This window comes from Miniopterus natalensis, chromosome 1 (genome assembly GCF_054644295.1).
Source record: "Miniopterus natalensis isolate mMinNat1 chromosome 1, mMinNat1.hap1, whole genome shotgun sequence".
Classification (NCBI taxonomy): Eukaryota; Metazoa; Chordata; class Mammalia; order Chiroptera; family Miniopteridae; genus Miniopterus; species Miniopterus natalensis.
Genome location: NC_142081.1, coordinates 1,292,156 through 1,315,203, shown reverse-complemented (window position 1 = coordinate 1,315,203; position 23,048 = coordinate 1,292,156). Strand labels below are relative to the sequence as shown.

The 23,048-nt window shown below is 62.3% G+C and overlaps 2 protein-coding genes across 4 annotated transcripts in view; one reads left to right on the top strand and one right to left on the bottom strand.

Moving 5' to 3' along the window:
* Window positions 1-463: 463 nt before the first annotated feature.
* BRF1 (BRF1 general transcription factor IIIB subunit) overlaps window positions 464-23,048 on the bottom strand; it is a 38,510-nt gene continuing 15,925 nt past the window's right edge. The window contains exons 5-18 of one of the 2 annotated variants that reach the window (XM_087817854.1): window positions 20,983-21,055; window positions 14,500-14,649; window positions 13,543-13,636; window positions 12,507-12,633; window positions 12,021-12,060; window positions 11,843-11,935; window positions 7,629-7,898; window positions 6,544-6,605; window positions 5,957-6,038; window positions 5,827-5,882; window positions 4,737-4,990; window positions 4,058-4,109; window positions 3,324-3,492; window positions 464-2,854 (exon numbers count right to left, since the gene is read on the bottom strand). In XM_087817854.1, coding sequence (XP_087673980.1) covers window positions 2,817-2,854; window positions 3,324-3,492; window positions 4,058-4,109; window positions 4,737-4,990; window positions 5,827-5,882; window positions 5,957-6,038; window positions 6,544-6,605; window positions 7,629-7,898; window positions 11,843-11,935; window positions 12,021-12,060; window positions 12,507-12,633; window positions 13,543-13,636; window positions 14,500-14,649; window positions 20,983-21,055 — 1,560 coding nt within the window. In that variant the 3' untranslated portion in view covers window positions 464-2,816. The remainder of the gene's footprint in view (window positions 2,855-3,323; window positions 3,493-4,057; window positions 4,110-4,736; window positions 4,991-5,826; window positions 5,883-5,956; window positions 6,039-6,543; window positions 6,606-7,628; window positions 7,899-11,842; window positions 11,936-12,020; window positions 12,061-12,506; window positions 12,634-13,542; window positions 13,637-14,499; window positions 14,650-20,982; window positions 21,056-23,048) is intronic. The other variant, XM_087817855.1, reaches the window with a different exon arrangement.
* On the top strand, window positions 17,608-19,706 carry BTBD6 (BTB domain containing 6). Of its 2 annotated transcripts, XM_087817858.1 has the most exons (4): window positions 17,608-17,981; window positions 18,074-18,164; window positions 18,275-18,393; window positions 18,532-19,706. In XM_087817858.1, exons 1-4 carry the CDS (start codon window positions 17,626-17,628, stop codon window positions 19,562-19,564), a joined length of 1,599 nt encoding a protein of 532 aa, XP_087673984.1. In that variant the 5' UTR covers window positions 17,608-17,625; the 3' UTR covers window positions 19,565-19,706. The 2 variants fall into 2 exon arrangements, with proteins under 2 accessions (XP_087673984.1, XP_087673985.1); XM_087817859.1 differs by lacking the exon at window positions 18,074-18,164 and having other exon boundaries at window positions 17,967-17,981.

Here is a 23,048-nt window from a genome sequence, read left to right as displayed (position 1 = left end):
CCTGCTGAGGGGCTGGACCCTGGTGTCAGTCCCTGACGGGCACACCTTGGCTGGGGTTAGGGACCTGGGGACCCAAAGCTGCGAGAAAGGTCAGCAGTCCTGGCAGGACAGGGACAGGCAGAGGGACTGCCCCAGGAGCCGAGTGCCCCATCCAAGTCCAGCTGGTCCTGGGGTGCCCCTGCTGCCCAGGGGTGCTGTGGCAGTAGCTGGGCCAGTCCTGCAGTGGGGGCTGGGGGTCTCCCCATACCAGGTCTCCACTGTCTTGCCAGGCAAGGGGGTCATGAGGCCCAGGAAGGGCCCGATGGGCGCTCTGGGGCGGGGACAGTGAGCGCATGTGGGGGGGGGGGGGGGTCCTGCAAGCAGAGCAGCCTGTGGCAGAGCTGAGCAGGCCCCACTAGGACAATCCCGCGTGTTGGAGACCTTGGTGTGCTAAGAACAAAGACCCCAGACCCAACCCGAGGACTCGCATATGCCCGCAGTTCTGCGGGTTGTGGTTTTTATTATTCGGGGAGTGAGGTGTCCTTGGGTGCAGGATACCCCAGCTGGGGCTCGGGGACAGGAAGACTGGTGGGAACTGGCCTGGACAGAGGGTCAGTGCCTGCTCCTGTCTCCAGGCTGTGCCGAGGTGGCCACTGAGGGTGGGCAGGTGGCCATGGGGTGGGGCGGGCGGGCAGAGCTGTAAACCATTTCTCTGTCCCGGTCACCCCTTGAGACCTGGGTCCCTCCCTGTCCCCTCTGCGGGCCCACAGATAGCCAGTGTGAGTTCCTGAGTTTGACCCCCCATGACCTCAGAGCCCCTCTGAAGCAGGGTGGCCCCACCCTCCCACCCTCAGGGGCAGGGGAGTGCTCCACACTCCTCCCAGGGCTGAAGTCCCTCAACAGCAGAGTGGACAGCAGGCCCAGCTGACCCTGACCCTGGTGGTACATCCAGACCCAGGCCAGTGAAGAGAGCCCTCACTCCTAGACACAGCCTGTTGGCCCCTCTGCACCCAGCAGCCCCTGGGTCGGACCTGGCCACCAGCCCACCTACCCCAGCCTTGGCTCACCCTTCAGCACCAGGGAGCCACAGAGGGGCCTGCAGGAGGTGCAGCTACGCGGGCAGTGCCTCAGCCTGCAGGGTGCACAGGGGCAGGGTGAGAAGCCTGGTCTGGGGAAGGCTGGACGGAGGGGTGGTACGGGCTGAGAGCAGGTAGGCCGGGGTTCGGCAGGGACGGGCTCAGCCCCAAGGCAAAGGCACCGGGCGGCTTCTGCTCTCAGAGGCTGCCCAGCACCTGTGCTCCTCCCAAAGGCCCCTCAGGTGGTCTTGGTGGCATCAGGTGCCATCAGCCCTGCCCCTGCTTGGAGGTCCAACCTGGAAACCGCTGCGGGGGCGGAGCAGTACGCAGGCCTGCATGACGTCCCCGGGTCCACGTGTGACAGTGGTGACCTGTGCGTGGGGTGCTGTCTAGTCCGGCGGCACCCTGCCCGCAGCTGGCTGCTCGCCTAGGGCCTTGCCCCGTTGCCACGTTAGTCACCACCACAGCACGTGGCTTCAGCACCACCTGTCACCCACGTGTCCCTGTGGTGCGGGTCCCACTGCTCTGGGGCCTTGCCACCGAGTGCTCCTCGCCTCACCCTCAGGGCACAGCTGCTCCTCACCAGACCTCCTCCCTGGGACTCGACTCCTGCTTCAACCACACACGCCTGGCTGGGCTGCCAGCTGGAGCTCCCCTTCCAGCATGGGGTGTTCCACCCCACCTGCCCCTCCAGCCTCCCTCAGGCATGTCCCTCTGGGACAGGCCATGGAGCCACACACAGAATCACAGGCCACAGCCGCAGAGGTTTCTGCTCGAGTAACACCTTTCTGTCCTCAGAACCCAGCCTCCACCCACCTCCCAGGCCGAGGGTGTTGGCCGAGGGGTGCAGCAACTGGCCTCTGAGTCCTGACCTGCAGACTCTGCTGCATCATGGGAGGGGCCCAGCCCCCCAGGAGAGCGAGTGCTGGGCCAGGCAGTGTGGAGTGGTCTGCCACCGAGGTCATCCTCTCCGGGGCAGTAGGGTGGGCCACGGCCTGGCCTCTGAGGGATGTCCAGAGCAGTGATGCCCGAGCTAAGACTTGACAGTAGTCTCTGGGCCTTCCTGTTCCAAGGCCTGGCCCTGGGGCAGTTCAGGGCAGTGGGAACTCTCTAGAGCAGGCAGCCAAGCTCAGGGCCCTGCCTGCCTTCCCTGCCTCTGGTATGCTGAGCCAGATGCCAGCCCAGACATGAGTGCCCGCCACTCTCCTGGCTCCGGCCCCTGGGCTCGTGCAGCTCTGAGTGGGCCCCAGGCCCTGGCAGCGGCAAGGAGGCTGGGTCTGGCTGCCTCTGGAGGTGCAGGACCAGCTCGGGACCAGCAGAGGGAGCTGGACACAGTGCTTCTCGGTGACAGCGAGACCCGGAGGGCGCAGGGCACCGGCTCCACCAGGGCAGAGCAAGGTCCTGGAGCCCACCAGCCCTCCACGCACTTGGGCCTCCTGGGCCTCAGTTTCCTCACAGGAGACATGACAGCCATGTCTGCGGAGGGTTCTTGGGCCACGAGACACACGTCTGAGTCACGTGCAGGCCCCAGTCCAGGCACCCGAGATGGACACACACCGTACATTGCTCAAAACATGGTGCCCACGCAAGTGCCACAGACGCCACACGTGGCTGTGAGACGCAAGCTGCGGGGCAGGCAGGCAGCGCCCTCTTGTCACAAGAGTCTCGTGCTCGTGCCTGTGGGCCTTGGGCCCAGAGACCCTGTCTGGTCCCTCAGACACCAGCGGGTCCACCACGGACACTGCCAGGTGCGGTCACGCCTCAGTAGCCATCGTCCTCGTCGCCATCACAGCCGTAATCTGCAAAGCACAAAGGCTGTTTAGGGACGCCGAGGGGCCCCTCCCTTGCTCCCTGGAGGCTCCAGCTCTAGCTGGGAGCCTTGTCCACACAGGCCCCCCCACCCTCGATGGAAAGGGCCACTTCGGTCTCCGCAGGTCTTGGGGGCCGATGGCCTCGCATGTGGGCAGTGGGGGCCTGGCTCAGGGTCAAGTACCCATGTGAGGTGTGCTGCACTGCGGGTGGGAACCCTACTTCTGTAGGCTGGGCCACCCCTGGCCAATCCAGTGCCCGGTCTCCCCAGTGGGCAGGACCTGGCCAAACACCGGGGCTCAAAGCCCATATAGCCAATACACCAAGCGTCTTCACTCAGATCTCCTCCCAGGTGAAACACGGTGAGAAGCCAACAGGCCTCAGCTTAGGGGCAGGTGGACAGTGCCCTTTCCTGGAAGCCCAGCCCACGTCAACCCACCAGCCACTTGGAGCCCGCACCATTGCCACCCAGCATCTGCAGAGCACTGACGCAGGGCTCCCCGTCCTCCTCGTCGGGGTCCTCGTCGGGGTCCTCCTCGGGGTGGTAGGACACAGGGCCGCTCTCCACCACGACCGCTGAGGGCCTCACCGGCTCAGACCCCAGGGGGACAGGGCTCGGGAGCAGGGCCTGCAAGTGAGGGGGGACAGGCTCTGGGACAGGGTACGGAACAAGGCTCCCTGGCCACCCCGTGACCCTGACCTGCCCCCACTCCAGAGCCTGCACCTGCAGCTACATTGGGATACCTGGAGACCCTCCCTCCCTGCTTCTGGCTGAACCAGACCCTGAGGACAAGGAGTGAAGACCCCTGAGCCATGGCCCGGGAGGGCCCAGTCCCCAGATGAGGCCACCATCCAAGGAGGGACTGCCGGCACAACCAGGCTGGACCCCGGGACCTTGGCCTCGCTGCCCAGAGGCTCTCCCCGAATGGCCCCAGGAGATATCACCTGCAGGCTGGCCAGGGGCAGGGCTGGAGGGGCAGAGCTCCGCTCCCCATGCCCTGTGTGGAGGACTCAGGCTCTCAGGCCCCAGGCCCAGTCCCAGGACACTTCCCTGGCATCTGGGCCTCAGGACTCCTGCTGCTACGCACAGCAGTGTGGCTCGTGCTCCATCCCACCAGGGGCTGTCCTCCCCGTTCCTCACTCAGACAGGACTCTCTGGGGTCCCCGCCCCTCGCTATGTCCATACAATGTACCTCTCCCAGGGCTGCCTTCTTAGCTGGCTGTGTGGATACCATTGGCCTCAACCTGAAAGAAAGCACAAGAGGGGGGGTGAGGGGAGCAGAGCAGGGAGGGGAGGGGGAGGAGCGCTCCAGGGCCCAAATCTGCCCCTCTCCTCCCAGCCAAACAGCTTTAGTTGCCCCCTTCACCCATGCCCCCCAGGACCACAGCAGGGGGCACCCCAACTTCTGCTAACAGCACCCCTTCCACTGGGCCTGCTCACCCTCCCCCAAACCCTCCAAACACAAAGCCAGGGCTTTCCCCACTGTTACCTGCAGGGGACCGAGAGGACACGCACCAAAGCTCCTCAACGCTGCTAACCCACCCAGGGGCACAGCAGGACCCCCACCTGAGAGGAGACAGGCTCCCCTCCAAGCCCAGGAACCCCACACCCCAGGGCTGGTGGCGGGAGGCAGGGTGGATGCGGGGCAGAGCCTATGTGGTAGCCCTGAACCCCTTCCCTCCAGGCACAGCTGGGAGACGCTGAATCACACTCTGCTAGGAGCCGGAGGGGCTCCAATGACAGCTGCACCCACCCGGGCCCCAGCCCTGCATGCGGATTTGAGCCGGCTGGGGCAGTGGATGCCATGCTGTCACCGACACGACCCCTAGCACAGGGGCTCCTGCCCTGGCCCCACCCACCTGGCACAGTACCTTTTCCCCATACTGGCCACAGGGTCGGCCCCACTCCTGCCAGCCGGCTTTTTCCTCCGCGGCAGCTTCCTGGCGCCGGCCCTGTCCTCGGGCCGCGTGTCCTGCCTGTGCGCACCGCCACCCTTGCTGTCCAGGTCCCGCAGCACGCTGTAGTTGATCTTGCTGGAGATCCGCTTCTGCTCCAGCATCTTCTCGATGGCCTCCCCGGCCGTGCTGGCCTGGATCGGCTCCCGGCGCTTGCAGGACTTCTTGGGCTCGAGGGAAACACACAAGTGACACCTCCTGCAGGCTGGCAGTCGGCACCCCTGGGCCCGTGAGGTGCCGCCCAGGACTTCAGGGAAGGAGGGGCCCGGCAATCCCAAGGCTACACCCACCTCCTCCTCTCGGAATGGGGGAAGCAGCCTGGGCCCATCCTGCCCCACTGCACCCTCCCCAGTGAGCGGGGCACCAGCAGGGAGCCTAGCCCAGTACTGCAAACTGCCCCAGCTCCCACACAGCCCCCTCCCACACTGGCCCGTGGCCAAGCAGACAGGACAGAGCAGGGTGCTTCCTGTGCTCTGGCCATGCCACCCAGCAGGGAGGTATGGTCCCTGGACTTTGACCTGGGCACTGAGCTGCAGACCACCTGCAGGAGCCCACCAGCTCTCCTGCGCAGCCCCCTTGGGGGGAAATGACAGACTATGCTGCCAGGGGCCCCAAACCCTGACTCTAGCCCTGGCCTCCCTCCCTCTCAGTCCAGACGGGTTTGTGAGCCTATGCTTTCAGCTGTTGCCATCCCCCACCCAGCCTGCTGCACGTAAGCTCCTGTCTCTTCTCTGTCTCAGTTACAGGCCCGACCACTCCCCAAAGTGGCTCCCAGTCAGGTATCACCACACACCAGCTGCTGAGCCACGGCACTGTGACCACCAGCAGGACAGGCGGCGAGAGCAGGCTTTGCCAGGCCACAGAGGGGACAGGGCCCTTGGCACAGGTCCTGAGTCTCAGCAGCCTGCCTGGGGCTTTCCCCACTGGAGCACACAGACCCACCACCCGCGCCAGCCCCACCAGGTCACAGGAGGGACAGGCTGGTCCACGGCAGCAACTGCCCTACCTTCTGCTCCTTGTAGATGCCCAGCTCCTTCTCCTTGGCGATCCGGGCTTCCTTCTCTGAAAGGCCAACAAGCAGCTGGGTCAGCGAGGGCCCCACACGCTGGGTGCCCAGGCAGGGGAGCGGCGCTTACCCCTCTGCTCCCGCAGGTACTCGGCATTCTCCCGCATCCACAGCTCGGCCTTCACACGGGCTTCTGCCTCGTTCAGGATGTACTGGGCAGAGCACAGCATCACGCTCAGAGGCATGCTTGGTCCTGGCCATAAGCATGCCTCCCACCCATGTAACTGGTCGGGGGTGGGTCTCTGGCCAAGGACGGTGAATGTGCAACCCCACAAATGGCTCATCCTCAGGAGCCTGCCGGGGACACCTTTCCATGGCACTCCCACCCACCCCTCTGAACAGCTCACAGCCCTCCGGGCACAAGAGCTGGGCCACCAGATACAGGGACAGAGGTCCTGACAAGAGAGCAGACTGAGGGCTTGGGAGGCCAATGTCGGAGCTAACAGGTGGGCTTCAGTGCTACATCCTAAGAGCAGGGACAGACCTTGCCTGCTGAGGGACCCCTGCACACACACGACCTGGGACAGGGGTCTGGGGCTGTGCAGGCACACAGGATCCCAGTGGGCCTGACATCTGCATCACAGCCACAGATCCTGCAGGCAGATCCCAGGAAATGCATCTCCTGCCAGCCCTGGAGGGCGCAGAGCCTGCACTCACCCTGTCAATCTCCAGGTCATCGATGCCACTGAGGTCCAGCTCGCCATCCCCAGAAGCGTCTTCTAGAGAAAAGCACAGCTTTTGGTCAACAAGTTCAACACCCCCAGGCTCTCAGGACTCAGCTTCCTTGCCTCCAGCAAGCTGGCACTGCTCTAGCACGTGCGAAGACCCCATGCTAGGCAGAGGAAGCAGGATGCCACACGGGGCTACAGGGCACACCCCACCTGTCCTGTGCGTCCTGTCGGAGAAGCTTCCAGATTGGGAGAGGGCAGTCGGCCAGTTCTCTGCTCAGCAATCTGAGAGGGGGCCTCAGGGAGCCCTCCGACTGTTCTCAGAACATCCCTAAAACCTGTCAGCCACCCCTTCCTGCCCCAGTTGGGTCAAGAGCACCATCTGCAACACTCAAATCAAGGTGGCCCCCGCTGCCTGCTGCCCCTCGACACCTGATGTCCTCTGCTGAGCCCCACTGTTGTCTGCCCACAGCAGGCCGTCAGGATGCTCCCCACCGAGGCCCTGCAAGGGCCCCCGGGCACTCCATGCTCCCTCAGCTCTGGCCAGAACAGCCTCTTTCTGCTCCAGGGTCACAGTGCCCCTGCTGCCCCAGGGCCTTGGTATGTGCCCTCTGCCCTGCACTTTGCAGGACCTGCCTGAACTTGTCTGTCTGACCATGGAGATCGTACCCTCAGCCAGTGTTTCCCCACTGGGTTAGACAATGCAGAAAGGTGGGCAGGGAGACAGTCTGTCCCCGGGCAGGGACCATGCATGACACACGGCCGTGACTTCTCAGCTAAGGCTTGCATGCGGGATGCCTGTCCACAGTGCCTCCTGGGTCACACGGAGGCAAGAAGGTGCCCGTGGCCACAACCTGAGCCAGCAGGACAGCAGACAAGGGTCCCAGAAACAGTGGCGCCTGCTGGCATCTGGGGTTGGCACCCAATGGGGTCGCTGCCTGCTCACAGCCCTGCATGTGGCTGGTGGTGCCTCTGCCTCCCAGAGACCGGGAGGGATGGCCCAAGCCCAACCAAACCCACCCAAACCTGGAACCCCTTCCGGCCCCGCCCCGCCCCGCCCCGCCCCGCGCTCACTGGACTCCTGGCTCTGCGAGGAGATGCACTCTCGGATGGAGTCTGAGATGCCCAGGCTCGCCGCTGTGGGCAGGGGCCCGAGCAAGGACTCCAGGGCGGGGGGCCTGCCACTCCCGCTGGGGCTGCCCACAGCCTCCGCGCTGCCGGGAACGCCACCGCCAAGCAGCTCCCGGTAGAAGTCCTTGTTCAGGTGGCTGGCGGCGGCCTCCAGCTCCTCGTCCTCCGCATCCTCCTCGCCAAACACGCCGGCCGTGGCATCCTCGACGGAGCCTGGGGACACAGTCCACACCCCGTCAGCCGGCAGGACGCAGGGGACCCACTTCTGTGTAGAGAAACATGCCCACCGGCCGCAAAGGGCGTTCCCTCCACTAATTAAGCTGCTGAGGATGAAAGAGCCACCAGGTGCCCTGGTCACACAGGCACCCACGTCCCGGGCGGCCTGCGCCTCACGCCTGATGTGAAGCTGACACGAAACCTGAAACCAGCAGCTCCCAGGACAAACCACCCGAGACGAGGGAGGGACGAGGCAGAGACTTCTCAGAGCTGACACTGAAGCAGAATCCACAAAACAGACGCTGCACAGACTCAACGCAGATCACACGCCCGACGCAGGACTTGTGTTCACGAGACGTGAACTTAAAACTCCTTAGTAAGGAAACACGCCCAGTGAAAGTGGGTGAAAGACCTGAACGAGACTTCAGCAAAGGCCCCAGGAGGGTCAGCGAGCACGTGGCTCCCCCAGGAGGGCAGGGCGGCCCCGTGACGAGCAGGCGCCTCTCCTCAGCCCTCACCCAGGAAGGACACGCTGTCCCCACAAGACTGTAAAGAGCATTCACAGCGCTCAGCTCAACAGTTCCACCTGGAAACAACCCGAACGCCCTCGGCCAGGACGGGCAGCAGGCCGGAGGGTCAGGAGGCAGTGCCCACCCTGAAAAGGGACGGGTGCGGACAGAGACAGACAAGCAGAAGGGGGAGAGCCAGAGGAAACGGCACCCACGGGTGGGAGGGTGACAGGCCTGACACCTGGGGCGATGCAGGTCCCCGACCTCCCGGGGAAGGGCCCTGCCGGTGAGCACACGTCCAACACGCACAGAGTGCTGCACGGCCGCCACCCCTCGGTGGGGGCCACACAGTCATCGGGCGGCAAGACTAAGGGTTCCTTGACTACCTAACGTCTCAGCTGGCGCGAGTGTCATGCGAGTTCACATCTTGACCGACGTTTCCCTGGAGAGCCACCACTCGATTCCCGGAGAGCAGGACACTCGTGTGGGGGGCGACCTCCTGGACTCACCAGGTGGCTCTCCGCCTGGACACACGCAACTTGTTCCTCTGAGGGAAGGACTCCCGCAGCCGTGGCTGTCTCTTCCTCCACCTTCCTCCAAATTCTTCCAGCCCCTCCCTGCAGCACTCACACTGGGAATCTGCTTCCTGCACCAGCCCCGCCTCCTGTCTCCTCCCAGCACCTTGGGAGGGCACAGGGACACAGAGGATGGGCACACGGGAGCCACGGCTTCCACAGGCCCACAGGTGTGGCTCAGGAGGTTAATCTGAGGAGCAGCCCCACGGCCCAAGGCAGCCACACCCTCCTGCTCCATTTGCGGAGACCTGGGTGGATGGGTGGGAAGCCACGTCCGCCACCTGACAGCACAGCAGCAGGGGTGGGGTGGCCGGTGGGAGGAAGAACATGGCAAACATCAAGGAAACCCGCAGACAAAACGCAAGGCAGGCCCAGCCAGTGTGGTTCAGCAGTTGAGCATCGACTTAGGATCCAGGAGATGGTCGTTCGATTCCCGGTCAGGGCACATGCCCGGGTTGTGGGCTCGATCCCTGGTTGAGGGTGTGCAGGAGGCAGCCGATCAATGACTCTCATCGTTGATGTTTCTCTCTCTCTCTCCCCCTCTCTCTCAAATCAATAAAGACATAAAAATCAAACAAACAAAAAACTCAAGGCAGGCCAGGCGGGAGAACATCTCCACTGCTGGAGGAAGAGGCAGCCAGCGCTGCAGAGGAGACAGGATGCTCTGTGCCCGAGAGGCCACAGGACACAGTGAGCGAAGGTGAATCACAAGTCAGCAACAGACGACCCCGTGGATATGGGAGGCCGGGCCGGAGCAAGCACAGGGCTCCTCCCTGCCCAGGGCCGCTCTTTAAACATCCAGCCAGGCACCCAACAGACGGCACAGAGGAGAGACAGCGCCGGCCACACTGCCACCACAACACAACAAATGCAGGAATTAACGCCAAGAGAAGAAAACAAAAGGCACCCTCACACCCTCCTCCTGAACTTACACCTCCTTCCTCGGCTCTGAGCACCAAAGAGAAATGACCTGCGGCCCCAATTCCATGTAGGCAGAGGCCCAGTGGCCGGCGTAGAAACGAGAGGTAGCAGCAGTGATGAACCAACACAGCCGCAGCTGTGGGGGCTCAGTGACCCACCAAGAAAAACCCAAAATCAGAGCCACAGAAGACAACAGAGAATACAAGAGGAAATGACCCAGGAAAATGAAATGAAAGTACCCGAAGACACAACTTGTGTGGACAGTGGAGCTGGCTGGGTGGTGGGACGTGCACCTGAGAGCTGACAGGCCTGGACCGAGCAGGGGACGAGGGCCCTGTGACATGCTAACAGCACCCACCCACCCAGGACACCCTGTTCCATGCACTCCGGGCACACAGGAAACACTGGGTGCTGACACCAAAGATGTGTGACCATGGAGAGTGGGCCCTCTTCACAGCAAAACGTGGGACCTCGGTCTCAAGTCCGCAACATGAGGCCTCATAGGGAAGCGGTGGTGTGCCCACTGCCATCACTCAACTTGCCCGGTGCTAAAGGGCCAGTGACGGACAGAGATTAGGGGCCTGAGCACAGGAAAGTGCAGGAGAGCATCGTAGAAGCCAGTCACTCACAGAGGCCCGACAGGATGGGCTGCGGCCCAAGGTAGCACCACAAGTGGAAATGCCCTACGTGGGAGATGCCCTGGATACACCAAAACTGAGCACGTGGCAGACCTGCCGAGCCCACCTGAACCGAGCTCAGAACACGCCCGCGAGCCCAGAAGGCTGTCACCTCAGCTCCATCTCAGGTAGTCGCTGCCCCACCCGCACAGCACAAGCAGGAGACACGGGGTGGGGGTGGGGGGAGTGTTCCTAGACACGAAGGAGAAGGGTGCAGAAACACAAAACGTGGGCCCTGTGGAGGGTGGGCCGGTACCCTCGCGACTGCAGGGGTACGGGGGCCACAGAAACGATCGACACTCAGAACGCAGACGATCCCTACTGAGCATGGATCACTGCACTGTGTCGGGTCGAAGGCATGAGTCAGGACGGCCTGAACCTGGAAACCCAGCGATGGCTGCATGCCGAGGTGGCAGCAGAGCCCAGCACCGGCAACACAGAGCCCACGCGCTGGTCAGGGGGTCAGTGTCAGCAAAAACAGCAGCGGCTGCCGGACAGAGACGCCACTTCCCCAGCAACAGAGACGGCGATGCGGCTCAGGCACGAAACTGCGGGATGGCGCCAACCCCCTCCTGGCTGCCGAGGAGCAGAGCGCACGTGGGGGGGATGGGACAGGGACCGGACAAGTGACTGAAGATCACATGAAAAAACACACCAGAGGGGCTGCAGAATTGGGAGAGGAGGCTGGGGGTGCCCGTGGCCCAGACCAGGTATCATGGGAGCACCAACGTCACTCATCGCCTGCTCCTGGGCCTGGGCCTGTTGCCCCAACCCCACAGGGCCCCTGCGCAGGACAATGAGGGGCAGCCCTGCCCCCCTGGGAACCAGAAGAGAAATGGAACTACAGGTGCACCTAAAGCTCATAGCAGCTCCACAGGCTCCGCTGGCAGGGAGGGTGCCTGGGACGGGAACTACATGGATGGGCACCGAGGGGCAACTGTGGAAAGGGGCTCGAGGTGGTCTGGGCCCCATATCCAGGGCTAAGCTCCTACCCATGGGCAGTGGGCAGGGCGGGCCTGCATCTGAGAACAAAAACCCAAGTGGGCGATTCTGTCCAGAGCAACTGGGACAGAAGACGAGTGGACTTGGGTGCTCGGGAGCTGCTCAAGAGAGAGTTGGTACCTGGGGGGATAGGGGTATCCTAGGAGCAACTGGACACTCAGCGTGGCGTGTGGGGGCCAGCGGCCTGGAGTGAAGCAGGACACGTGGCTGTGGAAGGGGTGACTCGAGTGGCCAGGTGTGGGGCATGGTGGACTCACCGTCTCTCGCCAGGCTGGCCAGGGCCCCCTTGGCCTTGGGCCGGCTGTTTTCTAGTTCAGTCTCGATTTCGTCCTGGTAGGTGGATATTTCCCCTAAAGTGACATATCAGGAGCAGAAGTGAGCACAGGGCCCGTCCCCAAGGACCCGAAGGGTCCGGGTGTCAGGGGGGCTGCTTACCTTCAACTTCCTCCAGTTTTTTCGACAGGACTTGTTCAAGCTGAAAACGAAGATGACAACACTGAGTGACAGGAGTGACCTGAGTCAGCCGGTGCTGCAGGGCCCCCGCAGGCCCCTCCCTAACGGGGGCGCCTGATGCTGTCCTGGCCAGGAACACGCTTCAGGGGTCTGATCAAGGGCAAAGAGCCAGGAGGTGGAGACTGAGCTCAGGCCTGGATCCCCCAACAAGGGGACATGTGCTCAGCCATCCAGATAAACTTAGCAACCAGGCCTTGGAGAGGAGCAGGGGCCCAGCTAGACGCCCCGATAGTCTGGAAAGGGACCTGTGGGCCCCACCCGCACCTTCACATGTCCACATCCCACACACATGTGTGCATGCAGGCCTCCACTTTGCAATACAAATGTGCAGAGTTAGGTCACAGAACGCAGCCAGAACCTCACGTGCAGACCGTGAGGCATGGGCAGTCGGCATGCAGGTGGGCTCACCTGCTTCATCCGCAGCTTCCGCTGGCCGGCCGTGTACGATGGGGGGTCACACTCTTCCTCCAGGTCAATCTTCATAAACTCGTCTACTGTCAGCTGACTGGTGGGGGTGTCTTCAAATTCCGTGAGCCTAGGACAGAGACATAGGCTCTGTGAAAGGGAGCCTGATGCCCCTGAAAAGCCACGTAAACCGGCCCACAGTTTGCGAAATGGCATCCCAGACAGTCCAATTCCTTGGCCCAGCACCCGGCACTCCGTGAGCACAGGCCAGCTACCTTCCGGCAGCCTGTCCATCCCTGCTCAGTCCTGCCAACAGCTCAAACCTGGCCCAGGAGAAAAGGCCCTACACCCTCCTGGCACCACAGATGGACTCGAAGGGGCCCGGAGAGGAAGAAGCCCAACCCACAGCCCAGTGCCCAGCTGAAGGCAAATTTTCAGCAACCTGGTCAACTTCCATACAACCTTCAAAAAGTTTAATGACAGAATTTTTAAAACAAACTGTATATAAGCCAAACAAGCACACGATGTTTCATCTGCCTTTGAAAACCACCCGTGGTAAAGGCAGCAGGGTTAGGGTCCCAGTGAGCTGAGCTGGGCGGCCGTGACCTTGCGCCCCAGGCGGCACCTGGCTGGGCTGCTTAGCTACACAGATGTGGTAGCCCTGTGCTCGATCTCAGCTTCCTCCAGGTGACGGTCTCTCAGGCCACACTGAGCAGAACACAAGTGAGGCGCCCTCAGTGCCCGTTTCCTGACCCCTTTGAGTCTGGGCAATTCTACAAACCACTGTTCCACCTGAGCTTACTGTGGAGACAAACAAGGTCTGCAGGAAAGGGCCACTGCAGCGGGGACGGGGCAGGCGTGGCCCCAGATGGACGGACTTCTACAGGGGAGAGGGCAGCCCCTCTGTGACCCAGCCTTGCAGGCTCCTGGCCAGACAGGAAGCAGCAGGACCCCCAGGATGGGGCTCTGACCAGCAGGCGCAGCTAAGCCTAGTAGAGAATGTGGCCCTGCCCCAAGGCCCTAAGCAAGAGCCACCCACCTCTTCCTCAGCGTGGACTCGCACACCTTGACCACGCTGATGACCTCTTTGACGGTTCTCCGGAAGTCATGCATCCTGGCTGCGACCAGAAGTGCTGAAAAGGGAGATGACGGGATTAAGCAGCAGAGCACATGCGCTGTGACCCAGACATCAGGCCAACCCCACAAGTGGGCGTACTCAGTCTGTGCAAGTGTCACTGAGATCTACATGCTGCTCTAACCATGATGGTCAAGACTTATAGAGAGGACCACGTGCTGCCTGACCTCCGTGGTGAGACACGGAGAACCAGGGCCTGTTTTCTGAGGGCTTCCCATAATGGGCAAAGAGAACCTGCTGAGGTGGCCTATGTGGGAGACGCTGGTTGGCAATGAAGCTGAGGGTTCTAGAGACTGAGACAAAGGGAGTGGCCCATGTTCTGGGCATGGTGACCCTGGCTAGGTGGGCTGGATCTGGACTGCAAACTAGGAAACCAGGCTTTGGATGGAAAATGAACCTGGGGCAGCACTGAGCCTACTGGTAGCGGATCGTGGGAATGCGGGCCCTGGCATTCCAGAAAAAAGTGGACCTGTAGGCACTGGGCACAGGGCCAAGAGGAAGAGTGAGAGCCCTGCCAGCCTGAGGGGCCCTGGGGGGGTCTCTGGCCCTAGGGGCTCCAGCAGACCCAACAGTGTCTGCAGGTGGCTGCCACCAGAGGACACACCAGACAGTTGCCCGCAAGGGCCAGGGAGCCAGCCCGAAAGGCCAGTGGCCCAGCAGTCAAGCCCCAGATCTAGACCAGGGAGCTGGGCAATCCTGCCCCTACCCCCAGCCTGTGGAGGGCAGCTGGGAGCAGGTGGAAGTCCGAGAGCAGGGGAGGCTGGGAGGCAGCTCTGGAGAGAACCCAGCACCCACCCTGCTGCAGGGTCGGGACAGCAGCCGCCACCCGGCGACCTGGCCAGCCTGACTCCGAGACTGTACCTGCCCCGCAAAGGCCGGAGGGGCGCCGGCCCGTGTGCATCCAGTCCCTCTTCATCCTCTGCAGCAGCCGCAGGGCTGTCATGGACACTTCGTGGTTCTTCTCGCCGAACTCCAGCAGGTGGGCAAAGCGTGGGATGTACAGGCACGGGTCTGTGGGGACACGTGCCTCAGTGCGTGACCTGGACCCGCAGCCTCGCCACCCTGCCCCCAACGCCTAACCAAGGTAGGGCCACCTCACTGTCCTTTCACCACACAGGTTCCCAGGATGCCCTCCCATGGGACATGCAGCTCCCAGACCCACAGATGGGGCCCGCACTGCATGGCCCCCGCCCATGGCCTGGTGGCAGCTGCACTTGCCATTTCATGGCTAGAGCGTGAGGTGGCGCCAACCTTTATGTATTTATTGCCAACATTTATTCTTGTGAAGGTCGGTCTCCACCTTCCGCCCTTTGTCTTGAGATGTATGTTGCATCTCTTCACGTGTCTCCTTCTTACTAAGGGAAAGCCAGCTGGCTCAGGAGGGACCTGTGCACATAGGTGCAGGACGCAGACATGCATGCGCACAGACAGACACACACCCTCAGGCCGGCTCTGGGCTGGAGGACAAGGCTTTCTGGGGCCTCCAGCCTCTGGGCAGCAGCACCAAGTCACCCAGTGGACTCGCCTAACAACTAAGATGGCCACAGCTGTCTTGGAGGACAGTGCAGGGCCTGTGACGCAGCCATGGGGTGAGACCTTTGGACAGGACTATCCAGGAAGGCCTTGCTCAAGGGGGCTGCTGGGGAAGAGGGCAGAGGAAGGGGTGGGGGCAGACTGGGAGACCCTGGGAAGCACAGGAGGAGACAAGTGATCTCATTACATTCTCCCAGCAACAGAAGGAAGAGGTGAGACACATCCCAGCTGTCACAGCACCTGGCACCCTCCTCCAGGCCCTGGCCCGGCCACTTCTCTGTGTGTCCCTCTATCCACCAGGGCTTACACAACTGAGCTCAGACCCTAGAAGTCCCGAGATCCTATGAGTACTGCCAGCCAAAGGTTTCGGTGGCCACAGAGAATGGCACCAGCCCCAAAGCAGTGTGGGTCCCCAAGGGACTGCATGGACCTGAGCGACACTGCCCACACTGACCAGTGAGCACTGCCTCTCGGTCGTTACATCACCAGGATCCAAATAGTCATCCAGCCAACACAGGCAGCTGCCACCTCTTATCCCTGTTCCAGGTGAGCCAATGGCACAGAGACTCATGGTGCCCAAGGCCACCTGGCCATGTGGCCACCACAGGGCCGATTCAGGTCTGAGCCCAGGCAGTCTGGAGTTACAGCCCTCGTCCACCCTGGGTGTTCTGTTTTGGAATCATTTGGGGTTGGGTTTTTTTTTGTGTGTGTGTTATTTGGTTACTAAAAAATATCTTGGGGCCCAGCCGGTGTGGCTCAGCAGTTGAGTGTCGACCTGGGATCCAGGAGATCACAGTACGATCCCCGGTCAGGGCACACACAAGAATCAACCAATGGATGCATAAGTGGGACAACAAATGCATGTTTCCCTCTCCCTTCCTCTCTCTAAAAAGTAAAGACATATGTATGGTGTGCCCCCCAAAATGTACACACACTTTGAATAACTATAAAGACTGTTTGTTAAAACACGTTTCACTTTCAAAATGTAACGCAATCAGCTGTTAAAGGGTGTGTACGTTTTTTGGAACGCCTTGTGTGTTTTAATTCAACACCCGACAACCAGCAACTGCCCCCGCAGTCTGTGGGGCAGGTCTGAAAACTGGCCTTCAGAGAACAAGACATCTGTAGCGTGGAGGACATGGACCCACAGGAGTCCCCTCCGACACTAAATATAGCCTGGCACCTGCGGCCAAGTGGTCAGAGTGTGCGCCAGTGCACCCAAGGGTTGCGGGTTCGATTCCAGGTCAGGGGCACACGCCTGTGCTACAGGTTTGACCCCTGGTGCTGGGCGGGAGCGCGCAGGCGGCAACCAGCCCGTTTCTCTCTCTCATCAATGATGTTCCCCCTCCTCTGAAAAGCAATGAAAAAAATCCTCCAATGAGGCTTAACAAAAAAGAAAAAAAGAAGAAATAACGAACTAAGTATTAAGTAGGAAGTTAAAAGTTAATAAAATGGAACATTTAGAGTAGGCAAAACAGAGTAATAAACAAAAATACTCAACTACCACTACCAGGAAAAGAGTTTTAAAAGACAAAACCAAACCACAGCGTGGTGCTGCGTGGACGGCACGGACGACCGGAACAGGGAGGGCCCAGAAACGGCCCACACACGTCCGTGGGCTCCCAAAGGTGGCAAAGGGTGGCTCCCTGCCAGGGGCTCAGGAGGCCTGGCCGCGCCCGCGAGGGAACGACGGGCCCTCACCTCGAGCCAGGCGCAGGCCCATTGGGGTGACCAGAGGCTCGCTGGCTGCACGGCGGGCCCACGGCGCCGGGAGGGGTGGGCGCTGCACGAGAAGACGCCTCGCACGAGACCGCGGCCGGGCAGCAGCAGCGGCGGCGGCGGAGGAAGGAAGCACAGCGCGCATGTTCCCCGCAGCAAAGGGGGCGACCCGCAGAGCGAAGGGCGCCGAGGGGCCCGGGCGCCCCGTGGCCGAGGCCGTGGGTGTGACCGCGGGCGGGAGCAGCCCAGGAACAGCCCAGGGCGCCCCGCCCTCTCCCTCTCCAGCCCGCGCGTGGACACTGAGCGGAGGGAAAGCGAGCGGGCCGACGGGCACACGGCCAGGGGCTGGGCTCATCGGTCCCCGGGGGAGGCGGGTCCCTGCAGCGCGGCACCGCTGGGGGTGCGGGTGCCGCTCGGAAACAGCGCGCCGCCCGCCCGGCCTCCGCGCTCAGGGGTCCCGCTGGGCCGGGCGCGGGGCCACGGCTCCAGGGGCGGGGCCGGGGAACGTCACCGCGCGGGGCGGGCCCGGGCGATCGTCACCGTGGGGCGGGGCCTTCCCGGGGGCGGGATCCTGGCACGACGTCACCGCGCGGGGCGGGCCCGGGCGATCGTCACCGCGGGGCGGCGCCGGTGGGGCGGGCCCGGCGCCGGGGCCCTGACGCGGGCGGACGCGCGGCTGGGACGGCGCCCCCGGCGGCGGCGGCGGCGGGTCGGGAGCGGCGCCCGCCCGGCCCCATGCTGCTGCCCCTGGCCTGTCTGCACGGCCGGGTGGCGCAGTGTCTCGCCGCGCTCCTCGTGCTGGCGGGGCCCCCCCCGCGGCCCCGGCGCGGCCCGAAGACGCACGGCGCCCCGCCCCCGCGCCCCGAGGCCGCCCCGCCCGGGAAGATGGCCGCGGAGCTGTACGCGCCCGCCGCGGCCGCCGCCACCGCCACGGACATTGCCAACAGCAACGCCACCGCGGCGGGCAGGAAGGGCCCGCCCAGCGCGCCGCCGCCCGCCCCGCCGCCGCCCGCGCCCGCGCCGCCCGCGCCTGACAACAACAACTTGGAGAGCCCCAACTGGCAGTCCTTCCACCCGACGCTGCGCGAGAGGTGAGCCCGCGCCCGCGCCCCGGCCCCGGCCCCGGCCCCGGCCCGCGCAGCCTGCGCCGGCCCGAGCCCGAGCCGTGCCTCTCCCCCCGCAGGAACGCGCTCATGTTCAACAACGAGCTCATGGCCGACGTGCACTTCGTGGTGGGGCCCCCGGGCGGGGCCCGGCGGGTGCCTGCGCACAAGGTTGGTAGAGGCTCGGCCCTTTGCCCCCCCGCGGCCGCTGCCCGGCGGAGCGGCCCGCCCCGCTCCGCTGGGGGCGCAGCGCGGGGCTCAGGGCAGCTTTGTCTCCGCAGTACGTCCTGGCGGTCGGGAGCTCAGTCTTCTATGCCATGTTTTACGGGGACCTGGCCGAAGTCAAGCCGGAGATCCACATCCCCGACGTGGAGCCGGCGGCTTTCCTCATCATGCTGAAGTAAGTGGGCTCTGTTAGCTGCAAGAATGGGCGGTCCTTACCGCCTGGTACCCCCTGCCAGCGCCCTGGGGGGAAGTCTCCTGGCCCGGGTGTCCGCAGGCCCTGAGTGGCCTGTGATGTGGTCCCCGCCCTGCCTAGGTACATGTACAGTGACGAGATTGATCTGGAAGCAGACACAGTGCTGGCCACTCTCTACGCTGCCAAGAAGTACATTGTCCCCGCGCTAGCAAAATCCTGCGTCCACTTTCTGGAGACGAGTCTGGAAGCCAAAAACGCCTGCGTCCTGCTGTCTCAGAGCCGGCTTTTTGAGGAGCCGGAGCTGACCCAGCGCTGCTGGGAGGTCATCGATGCGCAGGCTGAGATGGCCCTGCGGTCGGAGGGCTTCTGTGAGATTGATTGGCAGACCCTGGAGATCATCATCACGCGGGAGGCCCTCAACACCAAGGAGGCCGTGGTCTTCGAGGCCGTGCTGAACTGGGCCGAGGCAGAGTGCAAGCGGCAGGGCCTGCCCGCCACCCCCCGCAACAAGAGGCACGTTCTGGGGCCAGCTCTCTACTTGGTCCGAATCCCAACCATGACCCTGGAGGAGTTTGCCAACGGCGCTGCCCAGTCGGATGTCCTGACCCTGGAGGAGACCCGCAACATCTTCCTGTGGTACACAGCGGCCAGCAAGCCCCTGCTCGACTTCCCACTGACCAAAAGGAAGGGCCTGGCCCCGCAGAGGTGCCACCGCTTCCAGTCCTCGGCCTACCGTAGCAACCAGTGGCGCTACCGGGGGCGCTGTGACAGCATCCAGTTTGCTGCGGACAGGAGGGTGTTTGTTGCGGGGCTGGGCCTGTACGGGTCCAGCTCTGGGAAAGCTGAGTACAGCGTGAAGATCGAGCTGAAGCGACTGGGGGTTGTCCTCGCCCAGAACCTGACCAGGTTTGTCTCCGACGGCTCCAGCAGCACCTTCTCAGTCTGGTTTGAACACCCGGTGCAGGTGGAGCAGGACACATTCTACACGGCCAGTGCCGTGCTGGATGGCAGCGAGCTCAGCTACTTCGGGCAGGAGGGCATGACAGAGGTGCAGTGCGGGAGGGTCACGTTCCAGTTCCAGTGCTCCTCTGACAGCACCAATGGCACCGGGGTCCAGGGCGGGCAGATCCCGGAGCTCATCTTCTATGCCTGAGCACCGCAGGGAGGGGTGGATGCACTGAGTTGGACGGGGGCTGCACCCTTTCTCCGCAGTGGCTGACAGGCTTCACGAGCTTTGTAAATCTTTTGTACACAGTTGGCTGTAGCCAAAGGTATGAAACATGTTTTCTACACAGCCAGAGCCTTGGTTTCTGAGTCCTGGCTGGGCCTCGCAGCACCCGCTGCACTGCATGTTGGTGTGCACATCTCAGGTAGAAGGCAAATTTGGGGGCAGATGGCAGCCCCGACCCTCCCAGTGGCCCCCATGCTGCCTGCTTTGTGCACCTGGCTGTTCCTCCTACCCTCCTGGATTTTATTCTGAGTGGTTCTAAGTTTAAGACCTTCCTTTCAAATCTAAAACCTGGGAAAAATCATTTTAAATAGTTTATCTCAAGTTTTAGTACAGCAAGAGCCACATGTATATAAAGTACTGCTGGCCCTTGTTCTCACCGACCAGTGAGGGAGGAGGCGGCCTACGGTGCTGAACAAGGCTCACTGGTTAGACGCAAACCAGGCCCAGGGAGGCCTGTATGCCCAAACCTGCCCTCGGCCAGCAGGCCGGGCCTCCTCCATCTGGGCACAGTTGCTTCCCAGGCTGCAGCCAGAATGCTCTGGAAAAGGCCAGGAGTCTTGCGCTTGGTTAATTAAGCTTCACTAGCTGCTCAGACAAAGCCCTACTGTATGACAGGTTCGGATTAGGGGCGGGGGCAGGGTGGCACTTGCAGGGCCCTGGGCTCCAGCCCCCGGGAACATTGCTGGTAGGCGTGGGATGCCCCGCACTCATGCACTGCAGCGAAGCAGCGCTGTCCTCCCACCTGCACTCTCCCGGGCCCGTTGCTTTGTTTCTGGAAACCGCAAGCACAATCCCCAGGGGTAAGTACAGCTGACTCACAGGGATGAGGCCTCTTGGGAGGCGAGGGCCCTCCCTGTCCTGCAGTCCTCCAGCCTCCTGCTGGACCCTGCCTTCCTGGCCCCAGGGGACCATCCTGTGGGTGGTTTAGGGCTGCCCTCCCCTAAAGGGAGGAAATGCACTCTGGATGCAGAGGGGCCCAGGAAGGAGCAGCCTGCTAGGCAGACTGAAAACTGTCCTGGCAGAGCTCCAGCACACAGGCGGCTGTTCTGTTTGAGCTGAGGTCCAGTCTTCCCTGAGGCACCTGACTGCCAGGTGCATTCCTCAAAAGGTGGACACAAGGTCCCCACACACTATAGCCCCCACCCCATTTCCTCTGTCTACAGCCTTGTCCACACCTGCCGAGGACTGACCTCAGCATTCCAGTTTTAAATCAGGAATAACTGCCACACTCCTGGCAGCTTTGGGGCACATTTCTTACCTTGCCATGTCCTAGCACCTGCACATGACCCCCCCCTCCCCCCAGCACTGGCACCACTGGTGTGCTTGGCTGCCCCACGTACCTATCGCTGGCGCGTTGATGCAGAGCTCTCTTGCCAGGAGGAGGAAGGTCTTCCCCAGCACGTACACATTCACCTGTCAGGAGAAGCACACCGAGGGGGCGTCTGTGTTTAGGACACGTCTGCTCTATTTCCTCAAGAGGTACACTTCACTGTTCAGTCTCTAGGAGCCCAATGTAAAAACCCCTGCCCAACCCACCCCCATCCCCACAGGCCCAGACCTGAGCCTTGGGCCTCTCAGAGGGCTCCCTCACCTGGGCCAGCATGGCTCCTGGACAAGGGCCCCTTGGTCCAGTGCCTAAGAGGCACCAGAAAAGACACCAGGGAAAGTCAAGCCCTTGGCGTGTGCTGCGTCCGTCCCAGGTGCTAAGGGATGAGCGGAGAGGCAGAGGTCCTTGTGGGGCACCCTCCACGCCTCTAGGCAGTCACTACCTGCTCCTCAGGTCCCCCCTGAGAAGCCTGGTCACGAGCCCGTGGCTCACAGAACTCCTGCCTGCCCCCCGCCGTGTCCGTGGGGTTGTGCACACGTTCATTTTCTGAGGAGGCCTCAGCCCTCTGCTGAGTCCCACCAGGCTCCTGGGCCCTCCTGACTGCGTGTCCCTGTTCAGAGCAGAAAGGACCTGCCTGCCTACTTCATGCCTGCCGCCCCTGTCCTGTGTCCCGGGCAGGTGAATAGGCGAGTGCCATGGGCAAAGCTCCCCGTGGACTTACAGGGTGAAGTCGGGTGTTAAAGGGGGAGCATGTATACCGCAGGCAGTTATGCCAGAGATGCTGTCCCTCCTCAGTCTCTGTCACAGATCTTGACACTGGCACTGTGTCTGAGGGTCATTCTGTGTGCAGCTAGTCACCCCTGGGTGTGGCCAGGCAGCCCTCCCCACTCCTCCCAACTACAGGTGGGCTTGGCAAGCACCGGGCTCCTGGCTCCACCTCCGAGCAGCTGTGCCCCAGGAGAGTGAGCACCCTCGTCAGCTGAGCCACAATGGGAGAAGGAGCCTCCTGCCAGCACCCATGGACACAGTGGGTGCCAGGTCGTCCTGTGTCTCCTGCTTGGGGGCGTTTACCCAGGGGGTGCTGAGCCTTGGGGGTGTGAATAAGAACAGAGTGAGACCCTAATCCTCGGTGGTCTCGCCCAATTTTGTGTTTTGCTCATTTCCTTTGAATGGCCAGCCCCTGGCAGTACGAGCTCCAGGATAAGACCCTCACATGGCACGTCCACACCCAGGAGAGTGCAGGACACCTGCCCTGAATGCTGAGCCCAGCCTTAGACCCAAGGCTTTAAGTCTAAGCAAGTCTGTGTGTCCAGCATGAACCTGCAGGTCAGCACGGTGACTCCCACAGGCCTGATCCAGCCCCAGGTGAGTGGGAACATCCACTCCAATTGCCCTCTTCGTCTGAACACCTGACTGGTTTCCCATTTCCAAAGCTGGGAAATGAGAAGCTACCAGAACAGACCCTGCCCTGCAGGCAGAGCCCAGGCGCTTCCTGAGTGGCTCTCCTGCCCAGCCTTTCTGCCCTTCCTGCCCGGATGCTCTGCACATGAAGTGCTGACTCTCCCAATTCCAGGGCTATTTTCAGCAGGACTTCTGAGCTGCCGCACATGGGGACAGCTGGGAGGGCAGATACCGGCAACTGATGTAGAAGTCCACCGGATATAGACAAAGCTATCTCCTCAGCGGTGGAATTCGTGTGGATCCGGTACCATCCTCACTCATCATGTCTGTTTTCAATGACAGGACTTTCTGAATCCTCGGTGGAGCGAGCACCGTGGGCCTGGCCACAGGGCAGGGGACTCATGTGGAACCTCAAGGCTCTGCCCGGCACTGCCTTGTGCCCGGGAGTCCCACCTACACGTGTCCCCGACTGGGTCTCACATTACGTTCGGGAAAACATTCCCCGGTACCCAGTGGCAAATTTCTCTAAACAGACTGTAAAGGCAGGTTTGTACATTACTTAAAACGTACGTGAGTCTGTTTTTCTTTTGAAGGACTGCCCTTGCCTAAGACAAGTCCACCGGTTCTGAGTCTGAGCCGCTGGCCAAACAACAGGGGACCCCAAGTCCAATGCCCCCA

Bases quoted from the DNA above. Each gene is read 5' to 3' on its own strand.
- BTBD6 (XM_087817858.1), top strand. From the start codon at position 17,626: ATGCTGCTGCCCCTGGCCTGTCTGCACGGCCGGGTGGCGCAGTGTCTC. The intron at 17,982-18,073 runs GTGAGCCCGCGC...CTCCCCCCGCAG, and splicing joins CACCCGACGCTGCGCGAGAG to GAACGCGCTCATGTTCAACA. The intron at 18,165-18,274 runs GTTGGTAGAGGC...TTGTCTCCGCAG, and splicing joins GGCGGGTGCCTGCGCACAAG to TACGTCCTGGCGGTCGGGAG.